Below are 19,234 nucleotides of genomic sequence, written 5' to 3' on the forward strand. Positions count from 1 at the left end.
TTCTCTGGTCACCTCTTCTCCAGGTGAGTGAGACACGTATTGAAAGTTTATGGCTCAAACAATTAGTAACCATTATTGCTACCACAAATTTTCTACTAATTGCTTGATTATGTAGACGTACTATACGTGTCGCTCTCACCTGGAGTAGTGTTGCCCAAAGCTTTGTTAAGATTACTCACTCATTCCTTGGATTTGAGAAGCTTCCATGACCTAAATCAAATTCATGCGTTCTTTCTTTGATCTAGCTTTTCAGTTGGTGAGTTTCGAAGTTTGTGTTTTTCTTTGCTTCGGAAAGAAGTATTTTCTGCATTTCCAGTCTACAAGGATGGATATTCTTATGAGTTCATCAATTGCATCAGTGATTTGTTCATGCAATTGAAGACCCAAAATAATTCCTTAATTTAAAATCGACGATGGTGATCGTGGTTTTTATCTTTCTGCCCCTTCATCTTTAGCTACGTGAAACTTTTTATTCCAAGTAACGGCTTATTTCTATTCTTTTTGCTTTTACTTCAGCGTTTAAAATTCCGTTAAAAAATAATAATATAACAGTTCGTATTTTAAATTTCATAAAATATTACTTTTAATTTTTAATTATAATTTTAGTCTATTATATTACTTATTATTTTACTAGTATATTATCTTCTATTAAACAGATTAATTATTAAAAAATTTATAAAAAATAACTATTTATTAATTTATAAAATAATAAATAAATAAATAAAATGAAATAAAAGTAAATTTTCTTTCTTCAAAGCTGCATATATGCTTTAGTTTAAGTTTGTAACTATTTATACGGGTTCTTAAATACGAATTTTTGAAAGAATTATATTTATATGCTATAATTTTGTGAACTTTTTACAGAAATAATATAAAAAAATAAAAAATTACGTAAAAGGACTCTAATCAAATTAATTTATGGAACTAGACTTAATTACTGTAGTAGTAATTGGATAGTCAGAAATCGGTTCTCTAGAAACTGAATCCTGAACGTTAATTTTTATTTTTTCAAATTTTTTTAATATTTTTATATAATAAAATAAATTTTATTATTTAAATTATATTTACATATTTATATTTTGTTATATAAAAATAAGTAAAAATAATATTTATTTTATATGTTTATTAAAATTTATTTTACATAATTATGATAATAAATAATATTTTTATTTTTGTTATTATATTATTTAATATAATTATGATTTTTGTAAAATAATATTAATATTATATTTTCAAATTATATTTTTAGTTATTTAATATTAAATTTTTTAAAAAAGAAAAATTACAATAATAATTGAATTAATTTTAAATTTATATTTGATAAAAATTACAATAATAATTTATTTAATTTTATACTTTTATAAAATAAATACAAGTATTAAATGATAATAAGTTTACTTATTTAATTTGAGATATTAATCTTTATTAAAATTTATACATAATTATTTATTTAAAAAATATGTTATTAATGTTAATAAATATTATTAAATAATATTATGTAGATATATACATATATATATATATATTTAATATAAATTACTAATACTAAAAATTTATAAGTTGTAATGACATTTATAAAACTAAAAATTACATGAAATTTTTTTTAAAGTAATAACAACAACATAAATCAATGGTGGGAAGTAAAAATCTGAGCAGTGTTTGGACATGTCTTTTTTGTGTGACCAGGGGTGTGACAATAAGAACAATTTTTTGGCCGACTTTGTTGTTCTCTAATGTCCATCTTTGTCATTATCCTACTAGACTTGGGTCGACTCTTTAAAGTTCTTTTCAGTTCTGGATTTAGACACAAAGTTGGGCTCGTATAAGTTGGCCAATAGTCTTCATGTCTGAGTTCTCCAAACTGACATTCATATACCTTAGAAACTTGTTATAAGGTATATACGAGAGATATGTAGATGTCATAGTTGTGGTGTGTGTATAAGTATGAAGCAAGTACATGCGAGCATGAGATGTGAACATTTTGAAACTTGCCACAATCACACCACATTTCATCAAATCGTACTGTAAATCTTGCTACAGGTCAAATTTCTGTCGAATATTGCGTTTTTTCGACTAAAAATCTAGTGCTTGTTCTATCAAAGGTGAGGACTCTATGAGTGTTCGCCTTTGACTGTGTATCTTGAATTACTTTAGTTGCAACCTTCGAGTACATATGTCCAACATTAATCATTGTATCTACTTTCCTGCCTCTGTCAATGAAAAATTATTGCAATAGGTGTATGTTGCCATGACCATGGAGCAAATTGGTAGGTTTTTAGATTTCTTCAAGACCGAATTGATTGACTCTGCTAGGTTTGTTGCATGTGTCCCCAGCATCATCCATTGTCCCATGCCAATGTCCATTTTTTTCCTTAGGATGTTGTCCAACCATTGTGCAGCTTCAGTATTATTATCTTTTATTATGTTGTAATAGTAAAAGAATCTCGGTTCAGTCATCCCATATGCTGGAAACAAGATTACAAATAAAATTAATATAACTAGTTAAGCAATTGCATAAAATATTAATGATAATATAAAGTACGTAAAAAATTAAAATTACTCATATTGACGATATCTTTCTTCAGTGCAATGTTTTTGAATCGTCTCATGAAGTTTTGTGCAATGTGTCTAATGCAATAGACATGGGTATAATTGTTTTCTGTCCAACCACTTCCATTTCTGAAGTATGCACTTCTTATTGCCTCGTGACGATCTAAAATGAGGCACAACCCCTCTTGCGGGAGGTCCAAACCAACTGATGTTGAAGAATCAACGGATGAGTTGTGTTTAGGGGTGACATGCCACTCGAAACTAGAGCTAGTTGGTTCTCCCCGAAATGCGTTGAGGCACAGCAGTTGAACGTACCTCCTTAAATTTTTCAGAAAAAAGAACCATGCATCGCTAGTTTCACCTTCTACCACAGCAAAGACAATGTGAATTATGTTGTTGCGGCCGTCTTGTGCAACTGCCACTAATAAAGTCTCTTTGTATTTGTCATACAAAAATGTTTCATCCACTTGAACAATTGGTTTGCAAAAGACAAAACCATCAATGCATGGCTTGAAGGTCCAAAATAACCTCTTGAAGAACACATTCCCCTCGTCAAGCAAGCCACCCTTGTATGCCGGTTGTGTACTCAATTTCCAGATGAAGCCCGTAACATAAAATTGCATTGCAAGCAACTATCTAGGTAACTTATAGTATGACTCCTCCCAATTTCTGACGATATTTTCAATGGCATGTTGTTTCTCCAACCATCCCTTTCTATAGCTGATTGTGTAACCAATTATAGACTTTATGTGGGCTAAGATAGTTGCGATGGGTGTGGATGGATTAGTCTGTATCATTTCACGAATCCCATGAGAAATCATTTGTGATCCCAACTTGTTATGATTCTTTGAAATGAGTGGGGAAGCACATGTGTGGCATCCGTCAAGCTTCATTATTTCTCAGTGTTGCTCTTTCGTGCACAATATTGCGCGACATTTTCAAGCACAGTCGTTGTGAACGCATTCCACGACAAGCCTAGTTGTGCTTGACATCTTCACCTTGTAAGTACAATGATTGACAATGTGAAATCTCTTTATGGCGTCTTGCACTTGTTCTTTTGTTAGGAAGGGCTGGCCAACAAATAGTATCCAGGCGAGTACACTACCATTTCACGATCAAGGACATGGCCAAACTCATAGTCATGTTCTTGTATTTGACTAGGAAAGTCTAGAAACTGTGGAGGTGGGTTGTATAATGGTAATGGTTGTGATGATGGAGTATTTGGAAGTGGGAGGGAGTCTTCTTCATCATCCTACTATTGAGATAAAATTTCATCTTTGTCTTCGCTAAAAGGATCAAATACTTCGATTGGGAGACCCATAACAACATGTTCTTCAATGAGGGTTTCTTCAAGAGGCTGAGAGAGTAGGGTTTGCTCAAATGGTTGGGAGGGTATTTCATTGAGGTCCATGTATGGACCAGTTAAAAATTGTGTGAGGACTGAAGGTCAAAATTCATATTATTTGTTGGAAAAGATGGATTTATGGTTTCGTAAGTTTGGTAAGGTGAAGATGAAGGTGAAAGTTGTGGTGACTGGGTTACGTTTGTAGCAAATGTAACATATAATTCTATACCTGATTGAAGTTGATTTGAATCGTGGATGTTGAAGAGTGCCTCGACGTCTACATCATCGTTCAACTCAACACATGTGTAGTTGCTAACTCTCGGACCAAGTCTAATTGGATAGTGAAAATGTATGGTTATCACCCTTCATTTTCGTCTCGGTTGAGTTTTGTGTGGATGACTTTCTTGAGCCTTTGTAAAATCACTCTTCTCTTTAGATGTACCAATTTGGCTGATGATGAGGTGAATGTGACTCCTTCATAAGAACATTGGTTAATGACACTATTAAAGTGAACAATGACATAGATTGAAGACATTTTTAGAAGGAAAAGATTCACAAGAACAAGGAACAAGCTTAGAAGGTTGAATGAATATAATGCACACGAATATGACTATTGATAATAATAACATTGGATTCTCAGTCATTCAATGCTTCACCACGTTTTACGAGTGATTATGACCTCTCAAGATTCCAAGGCTACTCTCTCATACCAAAGTTTATCTATAAATATATTCATCCAAGGCCACATGTTTTCAGTCAAACTTGCATCTATCTTTGTTCTTTGTTTCTCTTTATCTTTGCTTCCATTACTAAAAATGTTGTTCGGGAAGCAAAATGAATATTGGTCCGCCTTTATTAGAAGAATAGTAAGTTTTATATATTACCATTATGTAAATCAATATTCTACATATAATGATACTAATTTATTAATAACTGCAGGAAATTGAAAACATGATTTCATCTTTCTGTCATTCAATGTCAGAACCCAGTCCTCTAATTATTCCTATACTTGAACAACTTGGTTTTGCTGGGGTAGCAAAACTAAGGCATCTTAAAGTGGATCACGCATAGATAACAACTTTAGTCGAGAGATGGAGACCTGAAACTCACACATTCCATTTTCCAACAGGGGAGTGCACCATAACCCTGGAGGATGTTGTACTTCAACTCAGGCTAAGAGTTTATGGTTTACTAGTCATTGGTCCAACAATGTTTGACTGGGAGAAAATGTGTGACACATATCTCGATATTATGTCAGTCAAGGAAGAGTCACTAATTGGCTCTATGGTAAAATTAAAGTGGCTGAGAGACAACATGTTGCCATTACCAGAAGAACCATCTGAAGAAGAAGTTCACACTCATTGTAGGGCTTATATACTAAGTTTAATTGGAGGTGTTTTGATGCCCGACAAAATAGGCAACAAAGTACATCTTATGTATTTAGTTTATTAACTAATCTTAGAATAACAAGACGATATAATTGGAGTTTTGCTTGTTTAGCTATGTTGTACAGGGAAATGTGCAGAGTCACGAAAGTTGGTAGCAAAACAATGGGTGGTTGCTCATCACTGGGCATGGTATTGTATGCCATATATTGCGCCAATTTTTAGTAATTTACCAACATATCCTCTTGTGTGCAGATGGAGTGGGGGTAAAGTACTAAACTTTCAAAATAAACCTCATAATGATGTTGTAGGGTACAGATCAATGTTTGATCACATTTAAGATTAGGTAACTCTTTATATTTATTTTCTTATCTTTTACACATCATCTTAAGTAATAAAGTTAAGTTTATTTGTAGTTTTAATGGGTACTATATCAAGACTTGCAAACGTCAATACCTATGGAAGCATATAGAGATGTCCAACTGTGGACTTCATGTACCGCCATCCTTTGTTTTGCAATTGTTGAATGACACCAAACAGATAGAGTCAAATTATAATTTCATCTCTTCCAAGAAGTCCCTTCTCCACCGAATAATTTGAATGACCTCCATAAAATTGACATGAGAGGAAGACATGATGAAAATTGGGTTACAAGACATGCTCAATGGATCGAGATATGGAACAACAGACGTGAGCTGACAATAATAGGTCATCCAATGCAAGGCCTATTGTGTCAAATACAAAAATACATGGAATGATACATTGCTAATTTCATCTATATTCTATCTGTGCCACCACTACTACAAGATCCAATGAGAAGCGACCAACAACTAAGGACTACCAACATATTTGAAATCGGTACCACTTCCACACTGTCATACCACGAGACTGCATCAATTTCTCCAAACATTATGCCAGAAGCAAACATAATTAACACAAGATATTCATTTGCAACAACATCGGAGGATTGTTTTACAAACTTATTTGGAGTTGATTTTACAACTCCATCTTCAGTACAAACTTACATGCAATCTCTTTACTAACTGGATTTTGCTAATGAACCTGGTAATTCATCAAATGCATTCTAACAACTAGACCTTCATGATGATCCAAATCCTCCACAAGTTCATCCTGAAATCCCAGAGCAACAGCCACAACGACAAAACCTACCACGTCACAAACATCGCCTCGTTGTGGAACTTACCACCATTACGGAGATAGTTAATTATTAATATTGTTATAAATTTGTTATCATCTTTGTTAATGCACTTTGTCTTCATCAATGTTACCTTAGTAATATGAAACCGTTAATTTTAAAATATTTGTCTCAAGTATAAATAATTAACTTATAATTTAATATTTTATTTACTTTTTAAAAATAAATTTTTTATTCTCAAATAAAATTTATTAAAAATTATAATAGTAAAATTTTAGGGTTTAAGGTATTAAAAATTATAATATTAAATAATATCATTTAAAAAAAACTAATTTAATTAAAATCAAATTTTTATTCAAAATTTTATTTTATCATACTAATATTTAAAAATATTAAGTCAAAATTATATATTTAAATAAATAAAGAAATAGAATAATATTTAATATTTTAATTTAATTTTTAAAAATTTAATTATTATTCTTTAAGTATAAAAATTTTAAGCATTAACATTATTATTTAAAATAATATACCTATTATTTAAATATTTTAATTAGTTTTTAAAAATATAATTATTATTATTTTCTAAAAATATATCTATTATCATAATTATGTAAAATAAATTTTAATAAACATGTAAAATAAATATTATTTTTATTTTTATTTATTTTCATATAAAAAATATAAATATATAAATATAATTTTAATAATATAATTTATTTTATTTTCTAAAAATATTAAAACAAATTTGAAAAAAATAAAAAATCAACTTCCAGAATTTGGTTTCTGGGGAACCGAATTCTGACTACTCATTTACTACTATAGTAATTGGGTCTAGTTCCATAAATTAATTTGGTTTGGATCCTTTCACGTAATTTTTTATATTTTTATATTATTTTTGTAAAAAGTTCTAATTTTGTTGTGTTATTAATATGTTAAAGCATGAATTTGATAATATATTTTTTAAAAAATATAATTTTTTAACATATCTTTTTTATAAAACATGTAAGAGCATACTAAAAACCTTTTTATTTTTGAGTTATTATCTGCATTATTTTTTATAAGACATTTAAAGTTGATTCAAATTGTCTTAAAAAATATTTTTAAAACTATTTAATATTATATATTTTTGGAGGATATATGTTAAAAAATTATGATTTTTGTATTTAGTAATATTAATTAACGTAATTACGTATTTCATTTAAACAAAAGTTACATAATTTTAAACTTAATTTATATAAATTTTTTATTATTATAATTCTTATTTTTTGTCTCTTTAAATAACGTAGTTTCTATTAAAATACTTTCAAGTGTATTTTGTTGAAACACAACAATTAAATAAAATAAAAATAATAATTTATAAAAAAGTAAAATTATATTTTAATAAAATATTTTATAAGAACTAAGTACTAAATGTGTCATTGTGAGAATTAAACGCTTAAATTACATAAATTTTATGGTGTAAATTATTTGATATTTATGAAATTTAATATATTTGCTTTAAGCTTTATTCAGGAGTTTAAAAGAAAATAGAGGGTAAGGACTTAGAAGGTAAAAAAAAGAGAATAGAAGAGAGGGAAGGGATAATGAGTGTTAATAAAAAAATTAATTTAAAAAAATTTGAAATTATGAGTTTATTAGGGTTTTGGAGAGTTGATAAAAACCTTTTTTCAAATTTCAAAATTCTTAAACAAGGATTCATCAAATAAAATTTTTCATTCTTTCTTATATTTAACTCAAACAAAACTTTACTTTAATAATTTCTATCATAAAATAGTAACAACAGGGTACAATAGTCTCTTATTAAATTGCCTCATTAGTTCCTAATATGGTATTTAAGGTCTCTAATGTTAATGAACATTTATTTAAAATGTTAACTTTTACTGACATGATGCATGTGATGCCAACATAACACTAAAATAACATGGTTTTGAACAAACGAACAAAAAAATAATTTAATCTTTGTTCTAATAAAATATTTTCCTAAATTTCACATTTGTTGTGTGTTTCATCTTAAGCTACGTACTTCTATCATGATTCTTGAGTAAAGAGTTGTTAAGTACAAATTCTAGTTCTACTGTGAAAATGATATCATTTCTCATTTCTGCGTCAATAACAATTTCATAGGTTATATATTTGCTTAGATGTATGCAAAAATAGTTTTAAAGTTACTTGTAAGCCTGTTATTTGTTTGTAAATGTTACTATATGGGACAACTCTTGACAAATGTTGGTTTAGATGCTAACAATCACATATGACCTAATATACATATTGTTAATATTGAGAATAAGGACAACTAGAAATGATTCCTTACTCTACTACATGAAAATTTGGGTGACTACAAATAAAAAGGTCGAAACTTTATATTAGATATACAAAAGATATGACCGCATGAGGAATTTATTTGATTAAATATAAAATGTGAGGAACTAATATGTATGATTTTTAATTTATGAAGGACTAGACTACTATGCATAATTTTCTAATTGTCTCTTTTTCTTGTCATAAGGCATAATGCTTGCGGTACAAGAAGTAATGGAAAGACAAATATGTCAAATACTTGTTGTGGTAATGTGTTAGATCAACAACTGTGTAATGCTAGCATGAATAACATGTGAATCATGAATAAAGAAGTTTGGGAATACTTTAACAAGTTCCTTAAAGAAGCTTCGACAAAAGCACACTATAGTGATTGACCTAAAGTTAACAATATATGCATTAATAATTGTAAGATATTTCATGGTAAATATCTCAATGCAAGGAGGAAGTTCACTATCACTATTATGAAAGAAGTTAGGACTTATATGTCATGGTTACAATAGGCAAAAGCAAAAATAAGTTAGTTGGACATGTGGTCGCTTACCTTTTATTTAACTTGTTATTTGGAGAAGGAAAAAAGAGAAAATAACAAGTAGAGTTATATTCAATTAAGTTTATACAATTAATAGATTAACAAATATATCTATCATAATCCTAGCCTCTTTTGCAAGCTGAAACACCTACATGTGTAAAACAATCTACCATTTCACCATATAATTTCATATAGAAGTTGAACATCAAGTAAGTTAGAACAATGACTTTTATCCCAACTCTAAAACTGAAGAAGAATAATTGAAATTACTTTTAGTGCATTTTGATTTAGGATTAAGGACATTAGAGTAATATTAACAACATTCTTTGTTGTATTGTATATGTTACTTTGAGTCATTTTTTGAAATAATCACAAGGAGTTTGGATTTTTTGGATCAATGTATATCTTATTTGAAAAAATTGTTGTATACTTATCATTTCCTAATTTATAGATCAATATATATACCATATTTAGCTAACTTGTATATTATTGAGTTTTTAAAATTAATGGTTGTATTTGCCTTTATCATTATGATTCCAAGTAAACTATTCAATGTGTAAAATAAAGTTTTGATATGATTTTATTTGATGTTGTATGGGTTTCATTGATCTCATTCTAATAAACAATGTTTCAAATTATAGCTCAAAATATTTTTCAAATCATCTCAAGGACCATATCGAATGATAATAACATAATTCATTCATTCCTAATTGCTAGAATATGTTATATTGTGAATAAGTAAACGATATTACAATCGGAACACCTTTTTAACCATACAACTACTTGATAAACTAAAGTTATCAACTTATCTAAAATAAACCTTTCCTTCTCTAAATATATTATCGTAATTAATACAACATTCAATACAAGGTACTATTAATTTAATTTTTTTCATCTTAGCTTCTGTGTAAGTTATTTTAAAATTTAAAGTTAACTTTTAGTAATTTAGAGTTCAACTCTGTTGTGTAATTATTTTACAACATAAAAATTAGTAATATTCTTACTTATCTATTATATAATATACTTAAAATAATAAGTACTGGAAAAAAAATTAATATCTTCAATGAAATGAAAATATTTAATATTAAAACCATTAATTGGATAAAAATATATACTAAATCATGATTAATAAATTATATTATATACTATTAATTTAGTTTTTTTAAGATAAAATAATAATGCATAATTAAAGATCAACAATATCTAAAAAAAATTAAGAGATTTTACTAGGTGTGGAGTTCATCCTGAAACCATTATGCATGTCTTAAGATATTGTACCTTTGCTAGGAATGTTTGGGATTACCTAATTTTTGTAAACATTGGACTTCTTTTTTTAGTTTAGACCTTTTTGATTAGTTATTTTTAAACTTATCTAATTTTGCCTTAAGCTCTTTTAAAAATTGGCAAGGTATTTTTGGATATGTTGTTTGGTATCTTTGAAAGAATAAGAATGATTTTATTTTTTCAAGCAGATCCGATAAGCCTAATAGCTTAGTCCATATGTCTTTATATGATGTTGATTATGCACTATCTTGTTGTCAACCTAATTCTAAGTCTACTCCTTACTTGTTTTCTGAAATAGGTAGTGTTAGATGGTACCCTCTCCCAGTTGGACAATTTAAGTTAAACACTGATGGAGTTGTTCTCAAGATTGGTCCTATTGTTTTTGCTTGTGGAGGTCTGATTTGTAATGATTAAGGCCAGTTAGTTGTTGAATTTTACAGCTTCTTGAAGCCTTGTTCCCCTCTTAGGAGCTCAACTGGTGGTGAAGCACAAAATTCAAACTATATGGATTGAAAGCGACTCAAAAGAGGCAGTTGGGCTTGTCCTGAATATACAACAACTTTCTCACCCCTTGTGGGATCTCATTTGTAGAATTAGAACCTTGCTAAGATCTATTATTTTTATTAGAGTTGTGCATATGTTTAGAGAGGCAAAAAGTGTGTTGACCATTTAGCCAAACTTGAGTTGGAGGATGTTTCCCCTTATTCTAAGTTTAATGATGTCCCCTCATTCCTTCTCCCTTTCTTAAGCTTGGATGTTGGTGGCACTTGATGTCTTAGGTTTGTATTCTAGTTTCTTTATTTGTTTTGGGTCTTTGACCCCGTTTGATTAGCAAAAAAAAAATAAAAAATGAAGAGTAAATTTAGGTAAACATTATAAAGTTTAATTAAGCACTTATAAAATAATTAATCCTATTATTCAACATGTGAATAAATTTTAATAATTAAAATAATTAAAATAAACTTAAAATAGATTTATTTTAATAAAATATACCAACAAATTTATTGAAATAAATTAAATAAAAAACTTAAATGAGTCATAAGCTATCTTCATAAAATTTTCAAAAATTCGTCTACACACGTTCAAATTGGATTTTATTAACAATTAAAAAATGTTAAGAAAAATTGATTATATTATTTTAATAAATGATTTTACATCTTTAAAAAAATTTAAAGATTGATTTGATATACAATTATAATTTTAGTCAAATATTTTTAGTTCTTAAAAAAAACCTAATATTAAGGTTGGCCTTAAGTCTCCATAAACATTATATTGGCCCTGGAATTACCAAAATAGAGCAAACATGTTTAGATTATGAGTTTTGCATTAAGTCAAACCATGAGTTACTTTATATTTAGTTTGAGGTAACCGGACACATGCATGATGATCAGAATTTGAATTCCATTTTTAAATATTTTCATAATCCTCTCCTTAAATTGCCAATTCCTTTCTTCCAATAACAAAAAAAATTCATAAATTATTTCGCTTTAATTATGTTTTGTAACCATATATTATCTCAATTTGGATTGCAAAATTTGTGCAGCTTGTTGTAAAATCAAAGCAAGATAAGCAATATACCGATGGTTTGGTACCCAAAAGGAAAGAAATCAGACAGATGAAAAAGAAGAATTTGCAAAACAATTATCATAAAAGTAGTAGTAGCTGAATGAAAGAGCGATAGCACTAAATATACATTAAATATGTTTCCTGAATAAAGTGACCATTAAGAAAAGAGAACTAGTATTTGTATCACTCGTTTTTATTATTTTCATCACCTATTTGATTGTGATTCCAAAATTTAATTTTTGAAAATGTTTTTAATATTTTTCAAAAAAAAATTTATAAATTAATTTATAAATTACTTTTAAAATATAATTTTTGAAATATATAAAATTACTTTTGAAAACTAAATTTTGAAAGTCATTTATAAATAATTTTCAAAATCTAATAGTCAAAAGTAATTGAGAAATGACTTTAAAATTTAATTTTAAAAGAAATAAAACGATTCTCAGAAATTAAATTTTAAAGTTTATTTAAAGATCACTTTTAAAAATTTAACTTTAAAAAAAAAATTTAACACACATCTAGAAATTAAATTTCAAAAATAAAAAACAAAATAAGTTGTGTGAATAAGAAAAGTATGTAAAATTTAATCTCCTTAACATAAATTTTAAAAAAGAACTTGATAAAATTTTATTAATCATTAATAGCAATAAAAATTCATCACTGAACACCAACTTCTAACAAATCTTCTTCGTTTACACACAAGTTTGAACCTTCCCGTGCTAAAAAATTCAGCTGTCTTTGATTTGACCACTCCCATATCTTGTAAGTTTCTGAGAACATTCCCTATTATTATATTTTACATTGCTATTATTTTCTTCTTCTAATGTGTGCTCAGTTCATCACAAAGCATGTACTTGCTAGTACAGTTATCTTACTAATCTACACATACATTTCTTCCTCAGTTCAATATTGACTTTTGAATTATGAGCAGGCCATATATACAAAACACTTCATTTTTAAATCGTTCAAATTGTCCTCATCAGAAATTTGTTCTAAATGTGTGAACGATTCCAATGATAGCGAAAGTGATTAACACGTAATCTCTTTTGTATACGAATTCCATCAAAATTTCTTTTGCAACTTACCGATAGAGATTTCTTCTGAGTTGTATGTGGGAACTTACTGTATAGAATAAGTGCAAAGTCTAGTTCGGTTTGCTTATAGATTTTTCTAAGCTGTATTTAAAGTTCTACAATAAAAATCTTTATACATTTTTTTAAATTATATAATATTACTGAATTTAATGTATTGATAATATTAAATGTTATGATTTTTTTTTTATCTTGAGTAATATAATACAGGTTATAAAAATTACTTTTAAAAATAAGTATTTCAAACATATACTAAAATGTTTAGGGTTTAGGGTGTTAATATTTTAAACATTCACAACAACCCAAGTGAAAAAATTATTCTTTTTGTCATCTTGCGTTTGTAGGGAAAAACAATAAAGTACATAATAAATTCATTTTCATTTTTCCACTAAAAGTAAATAAATAAATTTTAGCTTTATGCATCATGCAAATATTATAAAATGATTTTAGTGAAATATTTTGAATAAGATTAAATAATCATTCTAAACAATATTAAAATAATAATAAAAATATAACTATAAACAATAGTAATGCAGTTAACAAAAGAAATTCATAACCGAGTATTAGAAATGTTAGAAAAGATTAACTAAAAGTTTATTAAGAAGATAAAATGTAATTCATATATTTAAAATTAACAAGAAAATTTACAAAATATAAAAATATTCACAAATATCAAGAAAAACATTTTTAAAATTTACTATATATATATATATATATATTCCAATCATCAAATTTTAACTATTTATGTCAAATTTTGTAAAAAATCTACAATAATAAAAGCATAATAAAATGATAGCTTTCGTATATCTCAAAATTGTATATAAAATACACAATTTGGTTTTGTTAATACAAAATAATATGAATTTGAAAAAGTTAAGTTAGAAAAAATTGACAAAGTAAATAAGTAAAATATATAAAAACTTGACTCACCTTCAAATTCTTAGTTTTTGTTCATCAATAGCGTTATACTTGGAGAAAAAGGCAGAAATTTTCTTACAGAAATTTGTAAACTCACAGTCGCAGAAAGACAATTTCTATTCTGTCATACACGTTTTGATTTTGTCAAATTCTAGTTATTATATCATATATTTAATTCCTATAAAAAAGTATTCCAATTAACTGAAAAGAATTAAGAAAAGAAGGTACATAAAAAGGCACAACTTGTTTATGGAGTCGTTGACTAAAGTATAAATCATATTTGAAAGAGTCAAGAAGCAAAACCATATATATGATAAAGTCATCGTTAATTGTATTTTATAATTCCTTAACTAATTGTTTGTGTCTCAAGGAATATTTTCCCAGTAACAAAAACGAGGCAATCTCATGCCATAGATCAATTTGACTGGGTGCTACAATTTCAAGGGATTAGAGGACAAACTTAGAAAAGTCATTAAGCTTCGCATTAAATGTCACATCACATGTCCTCATATACCTTTGAATAGACATTAAGAAATTGGATTATGCTTTCTTCCTCCAATGGCGTTCTGGAAGATCAAAATCAATCCAGTTCAGTTTTCGATATTTTTTTTACTTTTTGAATATATATAGGTCCACCAAAAGGATATTTTTTATTCCTCAAAATGGACAGAAGAATTTTCCATGAAGTATATGTGCGAAATAGACAATATTATAGATAAAATAATCTTGGTCAATAGACCCTACCAAACTATATAATATATGGTTTATGTAAACAAAGGAATAACGTATCATACATAAACATTTCAGAAGGCAGAATTGACCTTCAATTAATCCCCAGTCAGTGAACCCCTTCACCTTGTCAAAATTATTGCAAATTCTCCACATCTAAGGCCATTCTTGGCGATTACAATAGTAGAACATGCACCTCTCTTGGCAAGTCAAATATCAACTGGCAGCAACTATCTTCAGCATCATCACCCTTTCCGAAGTTAGATGCTTTTACTTCAATTTCTCTACTTTCCAACCACAAGACGAAGCTAATTTGATACTGAGCCAGAATTCAAAAATATACTTAGATGCTATCCAAGTAACCCCTGATATTCGAGGGTCAATTCATAGTTATTCTGGACGTGCTTTTTACAACAAGCCATACAAACTTTGGAGCATGAAGAAGAACCAAACTGCAAACTTCAACACCACTTTTGTGCTCAACATCAACCCTCAAACTTCACCTGGTGGAGAAGGCTTGGCCTTTATCTTAACCTCAGATATCACTCTCCCAGAAAACTCTTCAGGAGAGTGGCTAGGCATTGTGAATGCTACCAACAATGGAACTTCACAAGCTAGGATCTTTGCAGTGGAGTTTGACACAAGAAAAAGTTTCCCAGAAGATGGTCCAAACAACCATGTTGGAATTAACATAAATAGCATCAACTCCATCCAACAAGTCCCATTGATAAACACTGGGATCAACATTTCATCAGGTGATAATGTAACAATTAAAATTCAGTATTCCAATGATATAATATCTGTTTTTGGTTTCATGAGCGCAACTTCAGAAGAGTCTATGAAAACCCTTTTGGTATCTCCACCTCTTAACCTCTCTTCCTATCTTCAAGAAGAGGTTTACCTTGGTTTCTCAGCCTCCACGAGTAACTACACGGAGCTGAACTGTGTAAGAGCATGGGAATTCAATGGTGATGTTATTGCAAATGGTGATAACAATCTATTGTGGGTTTATGTCACTGTTTCAATTGTGATTCTTATCATCATAGGTGGGATGGTGAGTTTGTTCTTGCTTTGGCAAAGGAAACGCAATATGGAGAAGCCAGAAGATGCATATCCAAGAATAGAGGATCAGATTCAATATTCCTCTATGGCTCCAAAGAAATTTAGGCTAAGGGAAATAAGAAAAGCAACAGGTGGATTCAACCCTCAAAACAAGCTTGGACAAGGTGGGTTTGGAACTGTGTATAAAGGGCTATTGGAAAACAAGGAGGTAGCTGTGAAGAGAGTTTCAAAAAACTCACGTCAAGGGAAGCAAGAATTTGTAGCAGAAGTAACAACAATTGGAAGCCTTCACCACAGAAATTTGGTGAAACTCACTGGTTGGTGCTATGAGAATAAAGAGCTTGTCCTTGTATATGAATTCATGCCACATGGAAGCCTAGACAAGTACCTATTTGGTGATGAAAATTTTGGTGATTTTAATATTAATAACCTTGAAAGGGGGTATCCTTCAACACTGAATTGGGAAACTAGGCACGGTGTGATTCATGGAGTGGCTCAAGCATTGGACTATCTTCACAATGGTTGTGAAAAGAGGGTGCTTCACAGAGACATCAAGGCAAGCAACATAATGTTGGACTCAGAATACAATGCAAAGTTGGGAGATTTTGGTTTGGCTCGTACCATTCAGAAGAGGAATGAAACTCACCATTCCACAAAAGAGATTGCAGGCACACCAGGGTACATGGCTCCAGAAACCTTTCTCACTGGGAGAGCAACAGTGGAGACTGATGTGTATGCGTTTGGGGTTCTTGTGTTGGAGGTTGTGTGTGGAAGGAGGCCAGGGAATCTGCATGCACAAGATGACTATAAAAACAGCATTGTGTACTGGGTTTGGGAGCTTTATGGGAAGGATAAAATAGTTGGTGCTGTGGATAAAAGGTTAACGAACGAAGTGATTAAAGAGGAAGAACTGGAGGTTGTGCTTATGCTTGGATTGGCTTGTTGCCATCCAAATCCACACAAAAGGCCATCTATGAGAAGTGTTCTTCAAGTTCTCAATGGAGAAACACCACCACCTGAGGTGCCTACGGAAAGACCTGCTTTTGTGTGGCCAGCTTTGCCCCCATCATTCAAAGAAAATGAAGATTGCTCCTTAATTCAGGGATCACTCACTCCATTTACTGATCTCACCGGCAGATGATGAAATCATTTGCATATGTGTGTATGTTTCTGTCGTTGGTTCACATAGATTTGTTGTACACAACCTTGCGCAAATTTTGTTGCATTCAATTTGTGTATGTATAGGTTATGTTGCTGCATAAACGATTGCTAGCATGTATTTGAAACACGTTTTAGGATAATTTTATGTATGATTGAAGGCTAGTTAAGTTTCAGTTTAGACTCATTAACTATAGTTGATGTATTTCTATTTTCGGCTTTTAACCAGCTTGTACTTCATGTATTTCTTGTATATATAGCACATAATATATCATTCTCAGGTCAAGAAAATAAAATCAGAAGTCTTTTGTTTCTCTCTCCAACATTTATGTTCTCTTTATTGCTTTCAAACCACTGCTCAGATACTTTATGGTATCACAGCCCATCACTTTCAATTTCCTTACTTGGGAACAACAAGAAATAGGAATGATTAAAGTGCTACAAGCTTCAAAAATACATATCAGAAGAAAGTATCACACCGAAGAGGATGGTTGACCAGAAACAATCAGGGAAGAATATCGCAACCAGGAACAGCAAGATCAATTGATCTTGAAATGTGAAATAAGGAGTAGTATAGATAGGGATGACAACCCAATGTGAGGGATCCAATGAGTTAAAATTATTTTGTGTAAGTGTAGTTAGTTTCAAAGACTGTAGGTACAAAGGAAAAACAAAAATTATCAATAACTAATTTCTAATAAACTTAATATAACTTGAAGTAATTTTATATAACTTTGAAATTATATGCTTATTTTATTTTATTTTTTTTTAGTTCATAAAAGAGTTTTACTAACTTATTAACAAAAAAGAAAAGCTACAAACTCTTAAAAAGTTATAAGGTTGTGTTATCAAACATATTAAATACTACTAACAATTTTTTTTTCAGCATCTTTTGACTTGTTAATATTTTAAAAGGTAAAAATATTTATCTCGCGAATATCACTTTTTAAAAGTTAGTATATTTATTTTTTAAATAACCAATCACAAATTATGTGTTAAAAATGTGTTAGTTTTTTTCAGGTGAAGAAGAAAAAATGTATTATTATTTATTTATTTATTTATTGTCAACGAAAACAAAATGTGTTATTAAAGGTGCTCTTTTTTATTATTATTATTTTCCGAGACAAAAACGATCCAGATCCCGTTTATTCTCGCCGGGCAACGGTTAAGGACCAACCAAGAGGCCCAAAATATAGTTGGGGCTTTTGGGCCTAAAAATGAAAAAAAAGGGGTAATATTGAGAATTTCAAGAGCACGCGTTCCTTTTCCCTCCCAACCCTAATCCCTTCCCTTTAAATGGTTTCAGTGATCCCCCGTCATCTCCATCATTCGAAGTATCAAAAACATTGTTGTTCGGTTTCGGTTTCTGCTCGGTCCTTTTAGCATCGTGTTTGTTTTCATTCAATTTCAAATGTTCTTATTCAGGTTGAAAACCACATGATGAATTTGGATTTACAATTTCTCACGACGGTCGTCTGAGATCCACTTGATGCAATGATCCTCTGTTTCTGATGGTTTTCATTTCTATTTCTTCTTTGTTCGTTGCTAAAATGAATCGATATCTCCACTTCCTTTTGGTGATGGATTTTTTTATGATTTCTTTTATTGCAAAATCGGGTCTGCGTATTTTCAAATTTCTAGCAATTATTTCTTTTATTAATTTTACGACCGTTTAACCTCTTATTATTATTATTATTTAAAAAAAAAAGCTTAACAGTGCCATTAGTTGGATTGGAATTTTGAAAATGTACTTAAATTATTTTTTCTTGAAAACTTAACATCTAAAAAAACTTTACAATGCCATTAGTTGGATTGTGTATACAATCAATGGGAAATTTTGTAATTTGGCTTACCTAGTCCACTGCCTATGTAATCCATAATTAACTAATTCCCTAAATTGTTTTCTTGGCTCTCTATCTATAGCATAAAAAACCCATAATTTTATTAAGTATCAACTATTCATTGAGTAAAAATGTAATTACTAAAAGTATTTTAAAAATAAAAAATGTTTTAAAATTTATTCAGAAATTTAATCAACTAACCATTCATAGGAATTTTAATTCAAGTTCCATTTTTGTAAAAGGTAATAATAAAATACACGGCTTTTTAGTTAATCTTCAGATTGTAAATGGCAGTGTTCTT

The 19,234-nt window shown here is 29.3% G+C and overlaps 1 protein-coding gene and 1 non-coding gene across 2 annotated transcripts; both read left to right on the forward strand.

Moving 5' to 3' along the window:
* Positions 1-14,935: 14,935 nt before the first annotated feature.
* On the forward strand, positions 14,936-17,404 carry LOC113873475 (probable L-type lectin-domain containing receptor kinase S.5). Its single transcript, XM_027511606.1, has one exon. It carries the CDS (start codon positions 15,063-15,065, stop codon positions 17,073-17,075), a length of 2,013 nt encoding a protein of 670 aa, XP_027367407.1. The 5' UTR covers positions 14,936-15,062; the 3' UTR covers positions 17,076-17,404.
* A 1,118-nt stretch (positions 17,405-18,522) lies between these two features.
* Positions 18,523-18,609, forward strand: LOC113873962. The gene has a single exon (XR_003506027.1). It is a non-coding gene; the product is annotated as a small nucleolar RNA Z161/Z228 (small nucleolar RNA).
* The last annotated feature ends 625 nt before the right edge of the window (positions 18,610-19,234 follow it).

The sequence above is a fragment of the Abrus precatorius genome, unplaced genomic scaffold, assembly GCF_003935025.1.
Source record: "Abrus precatorius isolate BTA unplaced genomic scaffold, Abrus_2018 Scaffold7, whole genome shotgun sequence".
NCBI lineage: Eukaryota > Viridiplantae > Streptophyta > Magnoliopsida > Fabales > Fabaceae > Abrus > Abrus precatorius.